This window comes from Bradysia coprophila (genome assembly GCF_014529535.1).
Source record: "Bradysia coprophila strain Holo2 chromosome X unlocalized genomic scaffold, BU_Bcop_v1 contig_38, whole genome shotgun sequence".
NCBI classification, from domain to species: domain Eukaryota; kingdom Metazoa; phylum Arthropoda; class Insecta; order Diptera; family Sciaridae; genus Bradysia; species Bradysia coprophila.
Genome location: NW_023503327.1, coordinates 813,825 through 836,944, shown reverse-complemented (window position 1 = coordinate 836,944; position 23,120 = coordinate 813,825). Strand labels below are relative to the sequence as shown.

Here is a 23,120-nt window from a genome sequence, read left to right as displayed (position 1 = left end):
CAACATTCTGTTATTGAATCTTTTCATTATTTCATCAATATTTTGCTGAGACATAGGACAATTTTGGTATAACTACTGCGGTTTGCAAGTTATGGCAGATAGATGGTATTTTGAATAATTTAAATGTAGCAAAGATGTTAGGAAATAACAAGTCGGAAGTATACATTGTTTCTGTAAAGGCCTTATTACGCTTCAATCAACTAGGTATGGGCGATAATGAAAATGATTATCGATAATTATCGATTATCGATAATCGATAATTATCGACTTTTTTTATCGAAAATTATCAAAAAAAATATCGATAATCGATAATTATTGATATTTTGATAATTATCAAGATATCGATAATTCGATATTTCGGTCCGAAAATCCGATATTTATCGATATATTCCGATATATCGGTATATTATCATGAATTTTCAGATAAATATCAAAATATCGATATTGATAATTATCGATAATTATTAAATTATCGATAACGATATGATTAATCGATTATCGATAATTTCTTTCGATTGATATTATCGATAATTTTGAACGCCTCCCATCCCTACAATCAACATTTATCCAATTATTTAAAGTCTCTTCAGAAATATTATCTCATTTGATCTGAGTATTTTTAATTAATTTCTTTGACCGTGTGTCTTGCTATACGACCGCACAGGCATTGAGAGAGAGAGAGAGAGAGAGAGAGAGAGAGACCAGAATGCAGGAATTTCCGGGAATTTAAGGATTTTTTGGGAATTTAATTCAACTGAATTTGTAAAACACCTCGACACTTTTCGTTTCTACTCAAAGACTCTAAACCTCAATTGCAATAGTTTTTTGTAGAAATCTGCGCTCTATTTTTTTGTGAACCAACTTCACCGCCTAGTATGACATTTGACCAGAGTGCAGTTCTTTCACCAAAAAATAGAGCTCAAAGTACTGAAGAAAAAGTTGTAGTGTCTTTACATTCCAACGGAGGTTTCCTACCGAAGGATTTATTTGGTATTTCATAGAAATGATGCCAAGTGGCACTGAGGTGACCAGAAAGGTCTTCACGGCAAATAACATTTAACATTCATGAACACATCCATAATGTCAAATGCTGTATTATATTGGTTTCTTCCATCGTACGGTAAAAACGAATTTTGACAGGCCGAAAACAACCGACTGTCATCCACTGAAGCAAACATAACCGCAACTTAAGCAAATTTGTTCGTTAAAATTCAAAGTGAGGTTGTGTTGGCTTCTCTGTGGATGACGATTGACATTTTGAACGGCCTTGGAAGAAACCTATGTGACGCTGAACGGCTGAACGACATTTGACAACATCATTTAACCGTTGAGTCAACTCAACGCTGAGTCAACTCAACCTGTTAACAAGTTATTATTTCTCTGGATTTTGTCGTGGCATAGCACTGCTCCCAGCATTAACCCTTCGTATGTCAGACGTCAAAAAGCATACATACTTGCATAGACTTGCATGTATTTTGTGTCTAAACGAAAGAAATACATAGCCCGTTGGCAATTTATAACAATGAGCGGAAAAATATTCTTACTAAGAAGTACAAATCATACGTGGAAGGCAATGGCATCTGTTTATTGTAAGAAGAACCCATTTTGATCTACCATCAGTCTCCAAAAAATTTCTTTGTTAATGCTATGAGCATTTCTATGGCATAATATTTCTTGTTCTTCTTCTTCTTCTTCTTCTTCTTCTTTTTCAGCCAGTTTCTATCCACTGCTGGACGTAGGCCTCCAAAATTCTCTTTCAATCCGAACGGTTCTTTTGACACTTGTTGTCCAATTTGTGCCTGCCATTCTCTTTATACCATTATTCCATCTCTCTGGTGGTCAGTGTTTTCGGTGGTTTCCCTTTCATGGACCAAAAACAACGTTAGTCCGTCCTTCTTAATATGTCCCGCCCAGCTCCACTTTAAAGATGCTGTTCTTTCCATGACATCAACGACTTTCTTTTGCTGTCGAATTTGTCATTATATCTCTGAGAGTAATTCCAAGCATATAATATTTGCTAAACTCTTAAAACACTAAAAAAATGTCCTCAATTTAACAGATTCTATAAAGGCGATAAGAAATGAATTTGCAAATATTTCATTAATGTTTCTGTCAAAAGCCAGAAAGCCAGAACTTTTGGTGGGAATTACGATTGATTGTCGCATAAATGAAAACAATTTCGATTTTTTTTTAATTTTTGACACTTTTTATTTATATAAATTTTTCAGAGTGATTGTTAATATTAGAGCAGATCCATTCTGCACCGTCTGCACTTATATTTCCTTAAATAAAAAAAAAATTAAGTATTTACATGAGTTTTAGTGATTGCTCAATTCTGTCTCTTCTTGACTCGTGAAATGTTTTTTGTTTGCGAATTTTATATCGTTCCATATAGAAGTCAATATTTTCATTTTCCATAAATTTTTCACTTCATTGAGTCAATGGCCATTTTTCTTTTTAATTCTTGTATTTTTGTTGTTGCAGTTTTGTTATTGTTAGATAAAAACATTTTTTTTTATTTGTTTAAATTGTGCTTTGTCATCACTATCACTCTGTCATCATTTTTTTTATAATAATATCTTCGATCTTTCTATTTCAATAATAAAATCCATCAATCAATAAAATCATTTAAATTTTGTGTTTCATTTTTTCATCATTGTTTTTTCTCTCTGTTTAAGTTTATTCATTTCTTGTAAAATATATTTTTGTTTTTAAATTTTTATTTTTTTTTGTTTGTTTTTTTTCACACACTTTTTTATATATATGAATTATACATTTTTTATCATTTTTTTTTGTTGTTGTTTATTTTCCATTTTTTTTTATACTTGTATTATCATTAAAAATTATATTTAAAATAAAATGAAAATTGCTTTTTTGTTGTTGATTTTTTCTTTATTTGTTTGATGCTAGCTGAATGCAAGAAAAAAAAATTATTTATTTTTATTAAAAATAATATTACAACGCAGTTGCCGTTTCAATTAAAAATACAAAAATAATAATCAATAAAAAATAACTATAAAATAAAAAATATTTTTTCGTTTTCATTTTTAATTGTAAAAAAAAGAGACTGCCGAGAATTCATTTTTAAATAATATACTTCATCCACTTTTTGTATTTTTATTTATCAAAAAATAATAAATTGTAAATTAAATTTAAACAAAAAAATTGTTTCTTTATCCATGTAAAATTATAGAAATCAATTTTTTTCTTTCTCTTCTCTTTCTCTCATTTATGTGCATTTTTATTTAATTCATTTAAAAATTCTTACAAGAACTATCAGAATTTATTTTTATACTTTTTTAGTTCGTTTTTTTCTTCTTAAAAAAAAAAACTTTTTTCTTTTCAATATTTTCTGAAAATGATAGCGAAAAAAAAAACATTTAATAACACAAAATTACGCTCATTTTGACTAATTAAGAGATCAAAATATTTTCTATAAGTATAATCATAAAGTAATAATATTTATTGTAATTGTAATATCAAAATAATTTAAATCAATTTAAAGTTGCACTTATTCAAAAGAAAAAAAAAACTAAATCGTTAAATAGTAAAAACGTTCACATCTTTAAAAGATTATATCTATTTTTAAGCTGTCGCGACTGAAGCAGAATATATATTTAATAATCAAAGAAAAAAAAAATATTTACGAGAAAGAAAACAAAAAAAGTAAGAAAAATTTGTATATTTAGTGCATAATATATTTTGTGTTGATGGTTGTGTGCCGTTTTATATTCTCTGGAAGGATAATGTAGAAAAGTTCAATGAAACCTTTTTTTGTTTGAATTTTCATTTTTATTCAGAAAGAGTTTTATGTGAAAGAAATATGAACCAAAAAAAACGAAAGGAAAATTGAATTTACAAACTTTTTTAAAAGATTTTTTTTTTGTTTTCTGTATTGAAATTGGTATATCTCGGTTCGTTTTCTTTCCTATCGGTTTGGCAGCATAACACAGTTGAGTAGGTGGGCTATTACTAGACAACCCGATCGTTTTTTTGAGTATATATAATCAACTTCATATCTCCCTCCATATTTTACTTTGTTCACAACAAATACACGGAGCTTATACAATTATATGCTATTGCAGAGTGCAGTTTGAAAGGAATTCCGAAGATTTGTCGAATACGCAGTTCTATGATCGTTTCAAAATTTAATCAGATACATGGATATTGTAAGTGAAAAATTAAAAGAAAATCGTTGGGAAAAATCAACAATATTTCGACAGAATAGTCTCTTGAAAGACGGGTCTAGGATTTACTTCTTGAATTATGACTTTTCTGGAAAGACAAATTTAGTGAAAGCGATTAGAGGTACACAATGATGAGCATACATTGGATTCTATTGCATTCATTTGTTAATCAATTGTACAATGTACAATGTACAATGTACATCCTTCTCATTTGGAAGCGATGCTCATTAATAATTATTTGGTGGGTTATTGTCTCCTGAGTAGAGAAAATCATCTGCCTTCTGCCATAATAATGTCTGAGTAAGTTTTTAAGGGAAGGTCTTCCCGTAATTTCGCCCCGAAACGTAGTTCATTTCAATTTATTTAGCGCAGGTACTATAATGCAAACACTTGGCTTGAGTAACTTTTGACGCACACAATAATTATGTCCACTGAGGACATTCAAATGTTCATTCGTTAAACACACTAGTGCTCGAAAATTACTTTCACACACTGGTGCCTAAAAGATACAAAAGCATTGTTATAATTGGCAGAAGAAAAAAAGTTGTGAACACAGGCGAATGGGTCAATTTCTACAAAACATTTGAATGCTTTACGATCTTGTAAAAGGTAGGTACTGTAAGATGTTTCTATTTCTGCGTCAGACGACAAACTGTTGCCAAAGAAATGTGGATAAATGTAACAAAAATCATCGTGACCATACCAAATAAATTCCACTACTCGCCGTTCCTTTCCAAAGATTTTGGTGCTGAAATCAAATATTTTTCATATTTTATCGGAAATCATTTTTTATTTTTTGTTGGCCATCAAATTTATCTAATTTATGCTTTGTGAACATTTTTCGTTTTTTTTAAATCAAGTTCAAGGTACTTGAAAATCAAACACTTTCTATTCAATAGATCGCGTAGGACTCATAAATAATATTAATAATTACGCATGATGAACCGATAACTGAATGCATAACAGCCCATCTCTCATCTCCATGAACAATGAGATTTGTTTTTCTATCGATTCGATTTTAATCGCACAATTTCGCCTTTGATTGACCAGTTTAATTGTTTTACGTAATCAAAATATCGCCTAGACCTTCCACGCCGTGCAGAGGTGTTTGATACAGTGAGAAAAACCATTAAAAACGGCTCGTAACTGTTGCGGTCGACATTGCAATTTTCTGTTAAAACAATTAAATTCGTGAATCAATTGTATTTGATTGATTGAATCGATCGATCGACAAAAAATTAGTGATTACTGGGCTGGGGTTTTTTTTTAGTGAGATTTGACTCCATGTTTAGAACAATATATCGACAAGCCAATGAACTCAATGCTCTTAATTGAGTACGTCCTATTATCTTTTAGGCAGACGTTATGTGGACGTTAAATTCGGTGAGGCATAAATATGACACAAGTGTCTCAGTTTCCATAAATAATGAAGCATCCAATTCATTGCATCGGGCATTTTGCGTAGACAACATGAAGCCAAGGCACCCGAAACGAAATCCCAATCATATTATAGCGTTTGTTACGGAAAAATCGTAAACTAACCAAATGTTAAGTACATGGAACAAAATGGTAATAAAATGTTAAGTTAAAAATTACAGAAAAAATGGAATCTAATGGACGTTACTCTGATGGATGGCCCAGAATTATTCTGAAGAAACACATTTAGATATCGTCGAATCAAATGGGATCTCATTCTCAATTATAATTTTAACTCTAACGGCGGATCTACGATGAGAAAAAATTCCATTGATACTTTATATTCAAATGATGTGGACGTTGCTGCACTAATTTCGATTTAATTGCTACAGTACAACGTTGATTTACATACAACATAGAATGGTCGAAGTGGAATACATTTTTGCTATACACATGTAAGACAGAGTCTATTCGTCGGAATGAGAATCGTTCCAAAAATATCCTTGAAATTGTTAAAAATTTTCGGGGATTGTAATTTCTATGATTTTTATTTTCGATTTCGTAGACCCGGCTCAAAGTTCCGAATCGGACTTTGATAATATTGGAAGTGATTGTGAGAATAGGGACACAGTGATCAACTGGTTAACTAGCAATTAACTGATTCCGAACCGATGAGTCAAAATGAAGCACAAGCAGGAGTGACTGATTTGACCAGTAATTCGTTGGCCTAACCGTTGGCTATGAAATTCAAAAAACTGCCAAAATCTTGCTCTGAAACACTTAGGTATGTAGTTTGACTTTCGGAAAATGAAACACTCTTGCATGCAGGCCATGATTTCTGATACATTGATTTACTGAATTCAGTGAAATTTACCAAAATTTACCGAGAATTACTGAAAATTTACGGATTTACGAATTTCAGCAATTTTCGGTCAATTTCAGTAAATTTCGATTAATTTTGGTAAATTTCGGTAAATGAATTTATCAATCATAAGCCCTGCTTGTCTTTCTCCATGTCGCGTTTAAATTGCTTGTTATGACAGTTGTCAAGTCTAGTTTATTGCTAGTAGCGCGTTGCCTTCGGATAATAATTTTTTATGTAAAGACGTGTAGCAATTTTTGTCGTCGTAATTAATATAAGAATTCTATTGATTTTTGATCAGAAAGCATGAATTAGCCGGATTGTAGCAATTGGTCGTATGAAAAAAAAAACTGTTTCTGCTGAAATGATCGCGAAAATGAATACCCTAAAAAAGTGTTTGTCTGATTCTGATTTGATTTTTGTTTGTTTTTTTTTTATCTTTCCATATTCTTCTTTTAGTAATTATTAAAAACTAATAATACTAAACGCTAGTATTGTGATTTTTAGGCACTATTCAATTTTTTAAAAAAGATTTTTCTTTACTCATGGTTTTCTTTTAGTAGGTAGTTTTAGTATTGTTTTTTTCTTTCTTTAAGAGATGATCGATTTTTTTTTCTTTTCTTTTTTTCTTCTATTTTATTATTCAAGATTTACATTTTATTTCAATCGAATTTTATCACCACAAAATGATTTTTTTTAACTTCACTTTTATTATTTTACACTTCAGTAAATTTAGTTTTTTTTTTGTTTTTTTTTTCTTCTTCTTAATTTTGCTTTTTATTGGATCGATTTAATTAACCTCCGACAATAAAAATATTTTTTCATTCATTACAATTGCTATTCAACACAGAGTATAATAATACGAATAGAAATTAATTTCAAATGGGAAAACTTACTCATTTTAAAAATTAGTTGGACTCTAGTACGAACAATTCTGTTTCTTCTTCTTATCATTTGCTTTTTTTTTCTTTTTTCATGGAGATATATTGTTTGTGGTCAATTAAATTCGATCGGTTTCGGATGAAAAAAAAGGAATTCGTTTTTTTCCGAACATGTGCCTGAACAGAAATTTCGCCCAAAAGTCGTGAAAATTGTCAATCGGAGTCTGTCAACTAGGGGGGTCCAGAATCGTATGGGAAAATAAAAGTTTCGAGAAAGTCGGCGGACCCCGGGGAAAACGAACCTATATGACCCACTGATAAAAAATATATATGGGGCCGATGTGATCCGAGTTGATTTATGGGTCAAGGACGAAATATGTGAAAAACCACGAAAATGAGGGTTAAAGAAAAATTGAACGTAACTAACAGATGCTGAGGTCACTTCTTAAGGTGAGTTGGATTATTTCACTTCAGAATAATCCAAAGAGACCGATTTAATGATTTGTAAGTGCATTCGCAGCTCCCAAGTCAGTCATAGATTCGTAATCTGTTCACTCAGTCTTTGGGTTCTTCCAAAACATTTATGGGATGTGCATCGGATATATTCATGTCTAACGAGAGCTTATGGCATAAGCTTTCATCGCAAAAAGAAATTTTTTCGAAAACAATTTTTTGAAACTATATAGAAATCGATTTTGGTGCAAAAATGTCACGGTCGTGAACTCAGACGATTTTCAAATGACTGTTACGTCAAGACACCAACTTGAAACTTATTGTGTGTGGGCTCGTTAGAAAGCCACTGTCATTACCTTTGCAACGACACCTAACACTTAATTTAAAGAGTGACTTCGCCTGACTTTTTATTACTTGGAAATTATCTGTCGATTTTTGTATATATCAATATTGTAAGGTGTGCCCAGACGATATAAAAATTCCAAAAAACCAACGCATTTTTGTTGCTCTTGCATATAATCTAAGTTGTCTGGACCAAGAAAGTTTAATATTGTCGCTAAAAAAAATTTTCCATAGAAAGTAATGGAAAAAATGTATGGAAAATCACAGCGTTTTTTCACATATTTCGTCCTTGAGCTACCCATAAACCAACCATCGGCATCGGCCCCTTATACAGTTTTTATCAGGAGGCCATAAAGGTTTGTTTTCCTCGGGGTCCGCCAACTTCCTCGACACTTTAATTTTTTGGACCCCCCTAGTCAACACATCGCATGCGTAAAATTTCAGTTCGGGCACAAGTTGGGAACAAGACTTTATGTATAGGGCAGTGGGATCGTCATTTTTCGCAAAACGTCACTTTTACGCACTAGTCAAAATCTGTTTGCAGTGCGTGAACTTTGTTCACACTGCGGTACATTAAGATTTATTTTTTTTGTACTTTGATTTCAGAATGTCAATATCTTGATATCGAAATGAATGTCTTTTTGGCACTAGTGCGATCAATAATTTCCACATTTTTTAAGGCACTAGTGCTTTAAAGTAAAATATGTCAACCTTCCAAACTGTACTGTCTGACTGATTTTTTTTGCATCTAGTCAAACTTCAGACTGTACAATTTCAAAGACAAAAACATTTTTTAGTACACAAAATTCATTGGTTCGACAAAAAGTACAAAGTATCAAAGTACAAAAAAAAAATCTTGTTCGATAGTTGCATCGAAATGGTATTTTACGCAGACGATTTGATGTCAAACTAACCTGTGGCGTTTATCGGCAATCTTACATTTAGTGTGTAAAACAACATTATATCGAAACTATTTAATGAAAGGAAATGTACGCAAGTCTGATATTTGTTTGGGTTTGTTTTGTTTTAAGTAAAAATAGATTTTCTTCTCTTGATTTATTTCGACTAAAAATGAGCACATTTCAATCGTTCCGACAAATATTCCACTCACGTTGCCGCTTCCAATTTTCACAACTTAAATATCGATCAACGAAGAAGTTGGAGGTCAAAATTGGTAATTTTTTTATCTGTGAGTATGTCAGTCCTCTACCAACGCAGACAATATTTTGTTATCAAAAATTTATGGAGGCTGATAAATCTAACTCGTCGCTGAACTGCCAAAGATCGTGGCTCTCAAAATTAGATTTATCAGCGCCGATAAATACTGATGGGAAACGAGCTATTGCTTTGCTATTTAGACGCTGAGAATATCACTTGTTACGGTGAAGAATGACCATTTTTACCAGTACATTGTTGGACCTTTTAAAGACTGAGACTTTAAGCCGAAAAAATTAGTCGATGTCGGTCGAGAGGTTCATTTTCTCACAAGTTTTGAAAAAAATGTCTCGTCTATCCAGACTATGCTCGATTCCGTTGAACTTGTAGTGTATAAACAACACTTTTATTGAAGGTAAAATGCATACTGAATAACATAAATGTTTGGACCTCAGTTCGGTACAAATAAAGCATAGGTGTTTTCAGAGACTGGTGGCCAGTTCAGTCCTGATTTTCCAAAAAAAAAAAGATTTCTCAGACGGTCGAAGTAGCAACACATATTGAGCCCAAACGACTGATACCCGCTTGAACGACGGCTGGATTAGTTACAAATACTGCAAAAAGTCAGACATACTCTAGACGGCGGCTCGCGGTTATGCATTTTGTGCTTCAAATTAGTTTGCATTGGGTATTGAAAGATTTATATCCGCCGAAGTTAGTATGGAACTCATTGCCTGCTTACTCGGAATTAATTATTGACAAGAACAATGGAGTAAATAATGTTTTTGTTCCATTTTTTCTGCCAATAATTATTTCTGGTAACACGTTTGCTGAATACCCCAAGTCTGACTTCAACGGTAATACTGATGGATTAGACTTCCGTTTTTTTGAAAATCGGATGTGAAACGTATTGCCCATTTTTAGTCGACTTCATTGCGAATTTCCTTGGCCGGAAACTGTTTCTCTTCAATTATTTCATCAAACCGATCGCCGAAAACTTTCTTTTTCGTTTTTAGTTCACTTAGACACAGGCTGCTTGTTGCACTCGATTGCTGCATGATTACGTTGTGTTGAAAATTACTTCCGGTGGTATTGTTGGTGGTCGGATTTTGACTGCCGGATGGAGTGAGTTTGTCGTAGAGTTCGATAGTTGTACACTGCTAATCTTTTATCAAACGATAAATGTGATGTTGTGCACCACAATTCGAGGCAGCTACTTCAAATACGTATGCTATGCATAATAGAGTTTCCTGGGTTTCCTTGTTGGATACAACCTTTAATTGAACATGGAGAGAAGAAAAGAGTTTGATCAAACATTTAGGTTTCGAGAAAATGTAAAATTTGACGATTGTCGGAGGACCTGCATAATTCGAGACAAAAATAAGATTTAGCCAACAAATTGAGGACTGTGGGATTAGTTCAAAGTTGCCGCATTTTAGTACGTTTTAGTACAGCGCTGCCGGTCAAATATAGGTTTGTATATACTGGGCTTTTGGCATACAAAATGTCATATGAGTCTGCGTAACTCGGTCTATCGGAAAGACAATGTTAAATATTACTGATCAGTTCGAATGATAGAGCTGGTGCGGTTCAGAGAAATAAGAACCATGAGACATTGAAGGCGACATAACTTAAGAATTCACAAATATGGAAATTGAAAGATACCGGTGCCTATGTCATCTATTACAGACATATATGCCAAAAATTAGCAATGACATCTGGTTAATGCTGTCTTGTATAGCAAAATTCACGTTAAAACTACTTGAACAAAAGAAGTAATAGATTTGATAAATTATGGTAAACTGCGAACGTTAAAGAAGGCTATGTTGACATTGGAGACTGGTGTCGGACCTAGAATTTCAAGTCTACTGTCAACGACCTGTTGATAAACATCAAATCAACACATTAAGTTGTCCACGGAAAGTAGTTTTGGAAGCTAGAGGATGAGTGACATTTGTATGGGAAGACATGGGAATGTCTCGAATCGTGGGTAGCAAGTCGCTGCGATTATTTTCTAACAATGTTTAACTAAAAAAAAAATATCAGCCATGGTGGTAGCCACTGCTTACCTGTAATATTGTAAAATTTTCTAACACACTGTTCATCATGTATCGTTCTGGCAAATGTTTTAGTTTCTGTATGAAATTTATCATATATTCACACATGGGCGATCGATTGATACGATAAACAAAACGTGAGTTTTCCAGTCTAGAATACTCTGTTTCAACCTTTTCCACCACTTGTTTACCAAAGGAACACACTTTCGTTGAACACGTTATAACTACATTGTCATTGCTTTCATACCTATGCGGCGGAGAGAGGGAGAGAGATTAAATTAATTATCAGTTTCAAGCAACATTAAAATTTGTCACAAAATCGAACTCACTGGCTGGTAACACCATAAAAGGCACCCGATTCATCGGGTATATTTGTGTTTAGATCTGCCCAGCATTTGACTAAATAGAATGCATTTTGTGGTCCTCTGTCAAACATATCTTTTAAGCCACCGGATTTCTCTGGAAATTTATCACTGATTTGGCTAATATTAACAGACTGAAATTGGACAAAATTATTCATTCAAATGTTGTGCTTGCTGTGTGTGTTTATAGACATCAATATTATTACCTCTAGAAGGGGATCTGAGTACGTTGGCTTCCCACCTATGTGCACAAACAGATGGTACTGCGACTGAAGAAAAATAAACAAAAATTAGAAACACGTTTCTGACGATACAGAGACAGCGCGTCTCCACCTCCATGCGCTGATTAAAGTCTTACTTCATCTCTTTGAATATCCATGTACGCTGAGAATTCCAGCAACCGAAATTTGTGAGTGGCTATTGCTCGTCCCTCCCATGGAGCTTGAGCGGGCGGATGACCAGCTTCAATGTCTCCCGATACAGCTGTAGCTGGTTTGCCGGCAGGATATGGTGGTTGAGCGAATGGTTTGATGCTGTACAATCAACAGAACAATAATTAAAAATTAATGAAATTGGTCGCCTCGAATCGAATCGGTAAATAACTTACTCTTGTGAGGTACTCGGCTGAAGACCAGGCTGCCAGAATTGCTGCGAAATAGAAAGAAATTATTTAGCTAAATGTCTCAGACACAGAATACGAGAATGTGACCACAAAGCACGATCATTAGTAAGTCTCATACTGTGAGTATTATGGTAAGGCTGGAAGGTGTAGGAGAAGTTAGTACACTGGCTGAATTCAGCCATAATGATTGAAAGCCAAAGAAAATAATGATAAGAAAATAAAGTGAATAGATGAATGGATCGAATCAGATTAAATCTACATTTCCGGGTATAAGAAACTAGCCTATAAAATTGAAACAAAATAAAAACAGCGCCCACTCATTCAGTTAGCCTACATAATATATTATTTTTGCCCAAATTAATTTTAATTGAATAATCGAGTTTAAAACTTTTACGATTTCGCCAATAAAATATTATAATTTAAACGAGAATTCTGACGAATAATGAATAAATCAAACCAAAACGTGTCGATGCAAGGTACATAGCATAAAAGTAGAATATTGAATAAATCTCAAAAGAGCATATTTCTCAGTCTACCGTTGGTTCATTCTAAAAAAAACAACAACACACATTTGACAGTTTTTTAAGAGTTTTAAAAGTCATCGATGTTCCCAGTCAATCAGGTGTTTCCAGTCAATCAGGTGTTTCCAGTCAATCAGGTGTTTCCAGTCAATCAGGTGTTTCCAGTCAATCATGTGTTTCCAGTCAATCAGGTGTTTCCAGTCAATCAGGTGTTTCCAGTCAATCAGGTGTTTCCAGTCAATCAGGTGTTTCCAGTCAATCAGGTGTTTCCAGTCAATCAGGTGTTTCCAGTCAATCAGGTGTTTCCAGTCAATCAGGTGTTTCTAGTCCATGATATTTTGGCGCAAAACTTCATAGACTTGGCACTTAAGTGACTGGGAACAATGACATCTTAAACTTGGATAACTCTAAAATTGTGTTTTCTGAAGACTTCATCTTAAAACAATGTAAAAATGTTAAATTACATGGTACACTGTCGTTTTTTCCTACTCTATTTTATTTTGCTATGGCCTACGCCAATATATTTCTCACAACAACGTGAGTTTTGATGATTAATTCGTATAGTGGCCCCAAAAAGTTTTTTTGTTGGAATATTAAGGAATCTCTTATTCTTAAAATTCAGGACAATTGGCGAATTTGTCTTCCCATGAAAGATCCCTAGTAAGAGCCTTATAGAGTTTATAATATAGACCTAGTTGAGAAAGTAAATGCTAGGTTTGAAAACCGGCTAAGACACATCTGAAATGATCTAACAAACTGTGCTACCCAAAATTTTCTAGTGGTCACACGAACTTAGAACGTACTAACAGCTTATGTCGAAAACATCCACCGAACCGATAATTTTGGGTGCCAGCTGTCTTCTTTAGGTGTACCAGGGCCGTAGCCAGACTTCAAAATCTGAGTGCGCTAGGGGGGGCGCAAGGTCCAAAAAAATTATTTTGTATGGGAAAAATTAAAAAAAAATGAAAAAATGACTTCGCTAGGAGGTGCGCCGCCACCCTGCGCCCCATCTAGATACGGCCCTGAGGTGTACTAACCCAATCATTTAATTGCCATAAGCACACGTGAGACAACTATATTTCGAAGTCGTTAGAGTGAAGATGGTACGTTTCAGGTTTCACCCACAGCACTGCTCCTAGCATGAGCACTGAATTGACGAGTGTAAAATTTGGAGGCTTTAGTAGTAAGAGCTACCGCCTAGTATTCCTTGTTTGTTTTAACTACATTAACTACATTAAACGCAGTGCTGTAATTTCATCAACCTCCAAACATGTTCTATGTGCATGCTAGGAGCAGTGCTGTGACTGGCCCTGTTATTACAAACCTAAAGTTAAATTACAATGGAAGAAATGGTGGAAATGACTTCTAGTGTGATTATTCACCTCGCTTCGACTCGGATCAATAAATTTCACACAACAAGCCCCACTCTTCTTGTAATGAACATTGGGTTACATAAAGAAAAGAGCTTCAGTAACCGAATGCATTGAGCTTGTTTTCGTGAATTGAAAAATATTTCCTCAGGATGATAGTTTACGTACGTCATTATATTATACGAATCGAGCCTATTTTGTATGCAGTACGCATATGATGATCGGTGGTGGGGAAGCATTGAAATATGACAACAACAACAACAAAACTTCGCAGCAAGTATTGAAGCATGTCAATTGATAAATAAATAGTTCATATTTACCATACACGTTACAAGAAAATATAAAAATAAAAATAAAAAAATTCTTTTCCAGTCTGGCATTTATATATCACGAATTCCGATTCATACAATTGGAGATACATACACAAGGAAAACGTGTTTTTTTTCTGTACTTTATTTCGCTTAGCTGAAAAAAAAGTACATTTTCTGCATACATATCTAACATGGTATTACAGATAATGTTACATTTCGTAAAATCCTTCGACTAAACTATTCATATTTGGTGAATTATTTAGGTTTCGTTGAAATATTTCTTTTGAATTTTATGATCTACAACAATTCCATTCATATAACCGTCGGAATGTACACCGAGTGATAATAACACACGTTGCAATATTAATGAATCATTTTAATGATGTTAGCGAAATATTCGTTTTTTTTTATTTTAATTTTAATTTCTTGAGCATGAACATAATCATAATGGCGTAATAGTCTTACAATGGGAGCCGATGTGCCTCAGTGATGTGGAAGCTCGTTAGGGGACGGTCATTAGCGTAAAAAGTAAATAAATCATCCCTGCACATATGGCTGTTTTATCGTAGAGTAAAGAGATTTTCTTTACTTGATGACAAAACCGGATATAAAAGTTTATTTAATCCCTTGACATTTTAAAATCCACAAAGAAATTCCACTTGCTTCAATAGGAACGAGCAAATATAAAAACAATCTCGATTAAAGTTAAAGTAAACCAAATTTACGATGTCTTCAAGAGAAAATTCTATTTAAAAAAAAGAAGAAGAAATGGGTCCGAAACATGCAAAAATTAGGCGTAAGAAGCTCGTCCGTCACTACTATAAATTCAGTAAGAATCTCAATTTTGAAAGTTAATTTTTTCTGAAAGAGATAAATTGTGCGTTCGAGTTCAATCAATGGCATATTTGGGCTCAGTCCTCACTGAGACGCTTAAGTATAGTTTCTATTTAAAAAGAGCACTCCGTTTAACCTCCGTCTACATGACAGTTGTAAAATAGAACGAAAGAACTGTCACGCAAACGGAGTGGAAATTGAATTTATTTCAATTTTTTACTCCGTTTACGGAGTGCTCTTTTTAAGTGGAAACTATACTTTAAGTATTTTAGAGTTTTTTCGCGAGTTTTTCGAGTATGTCTACAGATACAGAGATTCTATTAGTGTATACGAAACGTAACATGGCATTGAGAGACAAGGATGCTTAGGTAACAAGCCACATTAGTGACTTTCGTGTGAGGGATTCTTTTGAAAAACAGCCTACCGAAATCGGACGCATTTTCCAGTGGACTTTTTTATATGTGCCTAGAAAGGACTTCGACCCTAGAACCCAAAACCACTTTCAAAAAAATTCTTCGAAGCTTTTGTGACTGGTGAAAGGTGATCAAAAACCGAAAACTTGTCCTTTTCTTACCAAAATTTCTCCGGGTACACGAGCCGTACGTACATGGTCGTGTGGGGTGTCGTTAGAAAGGTAATCACATGTACTATTGAGCCAAATAGAGACTCATTGGTTTTAAAATTACTCCACACTGAAATATGTGCAGTTGAAGTTTTCAACCGAAAACTTGCACTTTTCTTACCAATATTTCTCCAGTTACACGAGCCGTATTTTGGGCCAAATAGGGTCTTATGGGGTTTGGATGCATATGCGATGAAATATGTACACTTAAACATTTCAACTTCTCATATTTCATCGTAGATGCTTTCAAACCCCCATAAGACCCTATTTGGCCCAAAAGCACATAAAATTACCTTTCAAATGATACCCCACACCACCATGTACGGCTCGTGTAACTGGAGAAATATTGGTAAGAAAAGTGCAAGTTTTCGGTTGAAAACTTCAACTGCACATATTTCAGTGTGGAGTAATTTTAAAACCAATGAGTCTCTATTTGGCTCAATAGTACATGTGATTACCTTTCTAACGACACCCCACACGACCATGTACGGCTCGTGTACCCGGAGAAATTTTGGTAAGAAAAGTGCAAGTTTTCGGTTTTTGATCACCTTTCACCAGTCACAAAAGCTTCGAAGAATTTTTTTGAAAGTGGTTTTGGGTTCTAGAGTCGAAGTCCTTTCTAGGCACTTATAAAAAAGTCCACTGGAAAATGCGTCCGATTTCGGTAGGCTGTTTTTCAAAAGAATCCCTCATTTTTAAAGGATACCGTTTTATCAGAATGATTTTTGAAAAACGTAAAATCGCAATAACGATTACGAATGTGTTTGCTCTTAGTCAAAAATATTCGATATTCGTACGTTAAGGTTAGCTCGCTTAGTATGTGTTTATTACGTAGGTGGAAGCAATGGTTTTAGGAAAGTACATAAACACTGAAGGCACCGGAGACCATCATGGAATAGCAAGAAATACGGATCCCGACTTTGAATATAAAGATTTGCAATGTTGCAACTGTGATGTTTGGCGTAATAATGTTGTCAGAATTGCGTTTTTTCAGTATAAAATTTTCTGTGTTGAGTATTGAACTGTGAATTGAGATGCAACCTGACAAAGTGAATTTTACTCGATTTTCCTTTTGTGTCCAACGTTATGAAAATTATATTCTGCGGTACCTTCAGTGTCTATATACTTTGGGTTTCAGGTGGTATAATGTACCAATGCATGATTGCCAACTTGTAAAAATAAAAAATCAAAACCCACTGCTGACCAGTGGCGACTCGCTTGGCGAACGAATAATGCGAAAACAAATTCGTTACCCTATTGGATTGTTGACGAAAAAAAATTCGGGGATTTTTTAGTTGAATGATGATAAAATCAAATTCAGCTAAACCCAATTGGCTACGATCGCCACTGGTCACTGTTTTCATTTAATTTTCTCAGGAAATCTATTTTCGGTGACATTTTGTTCATTTTTCAGTCATGTGAGACAATTATGCGATACTTTTCGACTATCATTAAATTTCGACTCTTAATTTCAACGAAATAAAAACTGAAAGAAATTCCTTGCCAACATTCCCTATAAAATGGATTCCAATTTTACGAACATTTTTTACGTCTCGCTCAATCAAATTACCTAAACATTAGTTTATTTCGCCATATCTTCAAGCACCACCATTTCCATTTTATTATTTACTATAAAAATTACTCCTACGTTGTCTGAATAACGTTTTTGATTCAACAAGTTGACGATACTTATTTGTATGTACACAGCAAATTTAACATTGCTGTGATTTTGGGGGTATATAGCAGAGCCTCGTATAAATTCACATTTCATGCAGACGATGATTGCAATATATTTGGTGCTGTTCACAGGTCGCGCGCGCACAGTCTGTAGATTGTTAGAAAAAATATGCAACGTTTAGTTGTCTGGTCATAGAATTTTATTGCAATGTCATTGCTTCATTCAACGTTTTATTTTCGAGTCAATTTTTTAGTTTTAACCGGAAGACGAATTCACATTCGAGAAAAATCGCTCGCTAAAACTTTTGATGAATTGCTGGAATGTACACCGAACAAGCTAATGAATGATTAATCCAACGGAATTGGCTTTTTGTACATGAATGTTAGCTCAATGAATGTGGTTAACACGGTTAGTCTCTACACAAAACTCCAACAAAGACAAAATTAAAGAGCAATCAACAGCGGATGTGTAACCGTTACTATAATGTTCTCGGAAACAATGTTCACGAATTCCTTTCATCAATGAGAAATCGAAAATCTTCGATGCAGAGATAGTGTCTCAAGCTGTCAAAAAAGGATTCACTTCAATTCTACAAGCAAAAATAAAATCGAACTATCGGAGACGGCATATTGAGCGAAAATTTCCACACGAAAACTAACAAAAAGCTGATTTTAGGATTTTGTTTTGTTTGTATCTTACAGGCGGGTACGGTAGTGTTGGCGGTGGATGAGTAAATGCAACGATATTCTTCGAAGCCGCAACAGCTGACACTACAAATTGAGCATTTGACATGCTCGACATTGGATGGTATGTTTTATCTTTGTAATTATGATCCTTTGGAATACACAGAATTGTCGTTAATTATAATATTCATTTGGGCGGAAAGAAATAGCGAACATTTAAATACAACAACAAAAAATATATTTTGAATTGACGAAGAAAATGTCGGGAAAGCAATTTCCTTTTCCACCCATACTTATCCACAAAGGTTGTTCACACAGTTTAATGAATTCATTTCATTTAATTTATACGTAATTTAACAATGAGAAACTACGACAAGTATTTTAAGTTGAGTTCAAAAAGTGAAACTTTTTAAATCTCTTCCTCACGCACTATTGCATGACTTGGTATTTAAGTACACACAAAAATTCGCAATAAACAAGTGAAATAAAAATTCTTTTGCTAAAACTTTTTCGAGAAAAAAAAACTATAAATTTTCAATTAGGAATGCCTCGAGTAGAAAGTAGGAACGAGAAATGAAGAAGAAAGAAGTACAGAAAAAAAAAGTAAACGGAAAAAATATAAACTTTTCGTGCTTGATAAAGGGTAACGACTGTATAGAAAAATAAAATAAAACTTCCAGGTATACAACAAAGAAAATAAAATAAAATAAAAAAAAAATCGAAAAATACTTACAACTTTAAGTTTCGCTTGAATTTCTCTTAATTTTCTCCTAGCGAGTACTTGTATGTGAGAGCTAACTTGTTTTCTAGTCCTTGTTTTGCCCGTTCGTAATTTTATATATCGTGCTATGAGTTCATTTCGCCCTGGAAATAGAGTAAAAGAAATTTTTTTCAAAAAAAAGAAATAAACAAAATGAAATGCGACATTCGATGGAAAATGGTTTTTAAAAAAGAAAAATTTTCGTGATTTTTTTTGTTCCCCTTTTTCGTTCTCAGTCTATGTGTGGTAGAGACGTTGTATAGTTTTGTTGTAATTCTTTTTCGTCTTTATTTATTTCAAATATTGTGCTGTTTGAGAAGCTTTGATTGAATAAAAATTTAATTTATTGTTGCAGCAGACAGTGGGACAATATTCCCATTTCGTTTGTAAACGTTTCTGTGTCGTTCTGATGACGTTTTTTTTTACACACACAAAAAGTGGAAACAGTGATGATGCAGGTGAAGTACAGCAAAGCGTATTAAATTGATATTTTTCGACTGTAATTTAAAATTATTATATTTTCTTGTGCACAAATAATTCAGTGCCAATTATGATGCATGTCATTCAATCCTTTCTTTAGGAGGGTCTATTTTTTAGGAAGAGACTATTGGCACCGGGTGCCAATAGCCTCTTTATAATACTGTGGCTAATGGCACCGGGTGCCAATAGTCTCTTTATTATACTGCAGATTGTTCGATCCTGAGGAATTCATCGTTTTACGAAATGTAACGTAAAGGTATCGAACAATCCGCCTTTACGTTACGTATCTCAATAGGATGAATTCCCTAAGATCGAAGAAACTACCTTTACGTTACATTTCGTAAAAGGATGAATTCCTCAGGATTTAACAATCCGTCTTTACGTTAAATTTCGTAAAAGAACGAATTCCCTAAGATCGAACAAACTATCTTTACGTTACATTTCGTAAAAAGATTAATTCCTTAGGATCAAACAATCCGCCATTACGTTAAATTTCGTAAAAGGACAAATTCCCTAACATCGACCAAGCTACCTTTATATTCAATAAACGCTGACATTACAACAATGTTTGCCTTTAGATACAGTATACTGTACAAATTGGAAATCGCTTTCATTAGTTTTAAATTGCGTTAAATTTCGTAAAAGGACGAATTCCCTAAGATCAAACAAACTACCATTACGTTACATTTCGTAAAAAGATCGATTCCCTAGTATTCTGCCGTAATTTGCATAAGAAACACTTTGTTTCTTATACAAATTACGGCAGTATTGTGCATAAAACAAGTTTAATTTTCAAAATATCCAGATTTTTTATTCAAATTTTAATTTTTCCGGGTGTCAATAGTCTCTTTATTATTCTGTGGCTAATGGCACCAGGTGCCAATAGTCTCTTTATAATACTGTGGCTAATGGCACCGGGTGCGATTAGCATTAGTATAATAAAGGCACCTGGTGCCATTAGCCACAGTATTAATACATAGACTATTGGCACCCGGTGCCATTAGCCAAGGTAAAGAGACTTTTTTTTACAAGAAAAATAAAGAGACTATTGGCACCCGGTGCCAATAGCATATTCGTATTTTTTATTGGCAAAATTTGCTACAATTTCCTAGAAATTACCATAACTTTCCAAATTTGGAAAACTTTCAGGAAATTTTCGATTATTTTTAGTAATTTTTTCGGAAAAATGTTAGGAAACTCGGAAAATTCTACCAAACTTAGCCAATTAAAATTCTTAAAAAAGGTCCTATTAATCAGACATGTAATATTCCCACCTGAAATTTTAACAAGACTTTTAGTTCATCTTTCCTCTCATTGTACAAAAAATAGTAGCAACTGGCTGAGAGACTATTTTCAACCGGCTAACAAATTTTTATGTTCTTGACCGGCTATGGTTTAAAGGAGAAAAGTTGTAAGTTATCGGTCGTGCGGTGTGAGAAGTAAAACAATAAGGAAATGTGGACGAGGGATGTGGTCGATGAATGTTTTTGAAATTACAAGTTTGGCATGAGAAACATATCAACAGTCCCGAAGTAACATGAACTTGTAGCATCTTTGTTAAGCATAATTCTATGTGCTTACAATCTGTTTTGATTGTGTTGTTGATGCATGTTTTTGTGATCAATGGTTTCTTTCTTGCTCAAAACTCAAAAGCTCCACATGTTTCGGTTAATTAAACTTGAATACGAAAATCTCAATTCCATTATTTGAGTTATAAATAATCCACTTATGTCCGGTGTTTGATGATTTTGATGACGGTTAGGTTTCCCAAATATAACGCTTTGTATTGATGAACAGAAACTGTTCATCAGAAATTTAGAGTTTCCGCAAGGATAACCAATTAATTGATGTAAATATAGTGCAATCAATGGAAATGTGGACAGATAAAGTATTAAAATCTTCGGTTAACAATTGCATTGTATTGATGAATTCGTTCCTTATAAAGACTTATAAATGTTCTCTCAGCCATGGAGCTATCATTGTAAATTGAAAACGTTTGTCGAGGTGGAAATATTGCAACGACAATCTCATATTTTTGGATTGTAGACGACGCATTTACGTAATTAAATTTCGTGAGATTTAAAAAAAGAAATTGCGAAACCTACAAAGAGCCAACAGAAACTTAGCCACAAAGAACCAACGTTTCAATTCCAAATTTTTGTTCGCAAAATCCGAATCTGGTACAGCCTATGTGTGCGCTCAAAAGAACAATTACACAAAAATAAAAGAACAATGAGTCACTTGAGCCTGTGTAATCTGACAGACCATTTTCTGCTTACAAATGGCCCCCAATTACTCAGCTTGAGAAACGCAATTTTATTCGGTGTATTTCGATAGAAGTTTTTAATTTTCACTCGAAATTGATATAAATGGCCGCATTTTTCCTACCCGAGATATGAAAGCATTTTTTTTCAATGAATCATTTCAGACAGCAATGTATAAAAAGGAAAAGCCACAACCTCGTTCACCACCCCCATCCTAAAAATTCTTATAAGAAATATATAAACGTCCACGAAACCAACCCACAAAAAATGTGATTCCGTGAAATCCATACAAAAAGGTATCTAATTGCAAAGTGGCCGTTATGTCGACTTATGGAGACTCGTACGATTGTTGGGAAAATGGATGGTTTTCCGGTTGCGTATCCTTTGTTTCAATCAAAAATATGTGGAAATGTTGAAACAATATATTCAAAGAAGATTCATAGCCAGAATACAGTTAGGTGTGTATGAATACTGGTACGAAAAGGAAGCATGCAAATTAGCTCACAAACTAATGAGACCATTGAAGGTGTCACAACGTTTAGACAACAACAACAACAAAAATATTCAAAGACCTAACGAAATGTATGACAAAGAAAAATTTCCATCACTTTACTTTCGCACATAATGTCATTACGTTCATATCAAGCGTATAACAACACGTATTACACCAGCACAACTACAATACCTTTTTCTCATTTTCCATTTCCATCGAAAAATTAATTAACGATCATTATAATTATTACAAGTTGTCATACCTTCCACCATAAATTTAATTACCGAAATTTATATTCCTCATGGAAGACGAAAATCAAGGGGAGTTTTGTGGGTGTTGCTATTATATTCATGCTATTCTTTTATGTCAAGAGGAGTTTTATGAAAGAAATTTCGGTGATCAACGTTTATGTTTTCGTCATAAGAATATAATACGTAGAGAGGAGCGATATATTTTGGGACAGTGTGCTTCTTTAAAAAAAAAATCGACAATGGTTTATGGTTGCTATTATTACACGAAGCCAACTAAATTACAATTTCTGGGTAATGTAGCCCGAATATATTACTCGATCATCCATTAAACTTAAATGGGGATTCTGTTTTTTTGTTTTTAATTTATCATTCGAAAAATTAATTCAACAATTTTGGTTTAAACATCGCGATGTCATTTTGGCACTAAGTGCAGCCAATTGTTCAAATCCCCGGGAAATAAGTCATTACTTCACTAATATTACGTAATTGTTTGAAGCTTTGCATTGCCTTGTGTGG

At 33.7% G+C, this 23,120-nt stretch overlaps 1 protein-coding gene across 8 annotated transcripts in view; it reads right to left on the bottom strand.

Annotated features, from left to right (window-relative positions):
* Positions 1-4,036: 4,036 nt before the first annotated feature.
* Positions 4,037-23,120, bottom strand: part of LOC119069639 (protein scalloped) — a 136,846-nt gene continuing 117,762 nt past the window's right edge. For 3 of the 8 annotated variants that reach the window (XM_037173752.1, XM_037173746.1, XM_037173751.1), the window contains exons 3-10: positions 19,090-19,220; positions 18,373-18,507; positions 12,323-12,363; positions 12,074-12,257; positions 11,922-11,984; positions 11,683-11,849; positions 11,366-11,600; positions 4,037-10,570 (exon numbers count right to left, since the gene is read on the bottom strand). In XM_037173752.1, coding sequence (XP_037029647.1) covers positions 10,457-10,570; positions 11,366-11,600; positions 11,683-11,849; positions 11,922-11,984; positions 12,074-12,257; positions 12,323-12,363; positions 18,373-18,507; positions 19,090-19,220 — 1,070 coding nt within the window. In that variant the 3' untranslated portion in view covers positions 4,037-10,456. The remainder of the gene's footprint in view (positions 10,571-11,365; positions 11,601-11,682; positions 11,850-11,921; positions 11,985-12,073; positions 12,258-12,322; positions 12,364-18,372; positions 18,508-19,089; positions 19,221-23,120) is intronic. The other 5 variants (XM_037173754.1, XM_037173750.1, XM_037173753.1 and 2 more) reach the window with 3 other exon arrangements.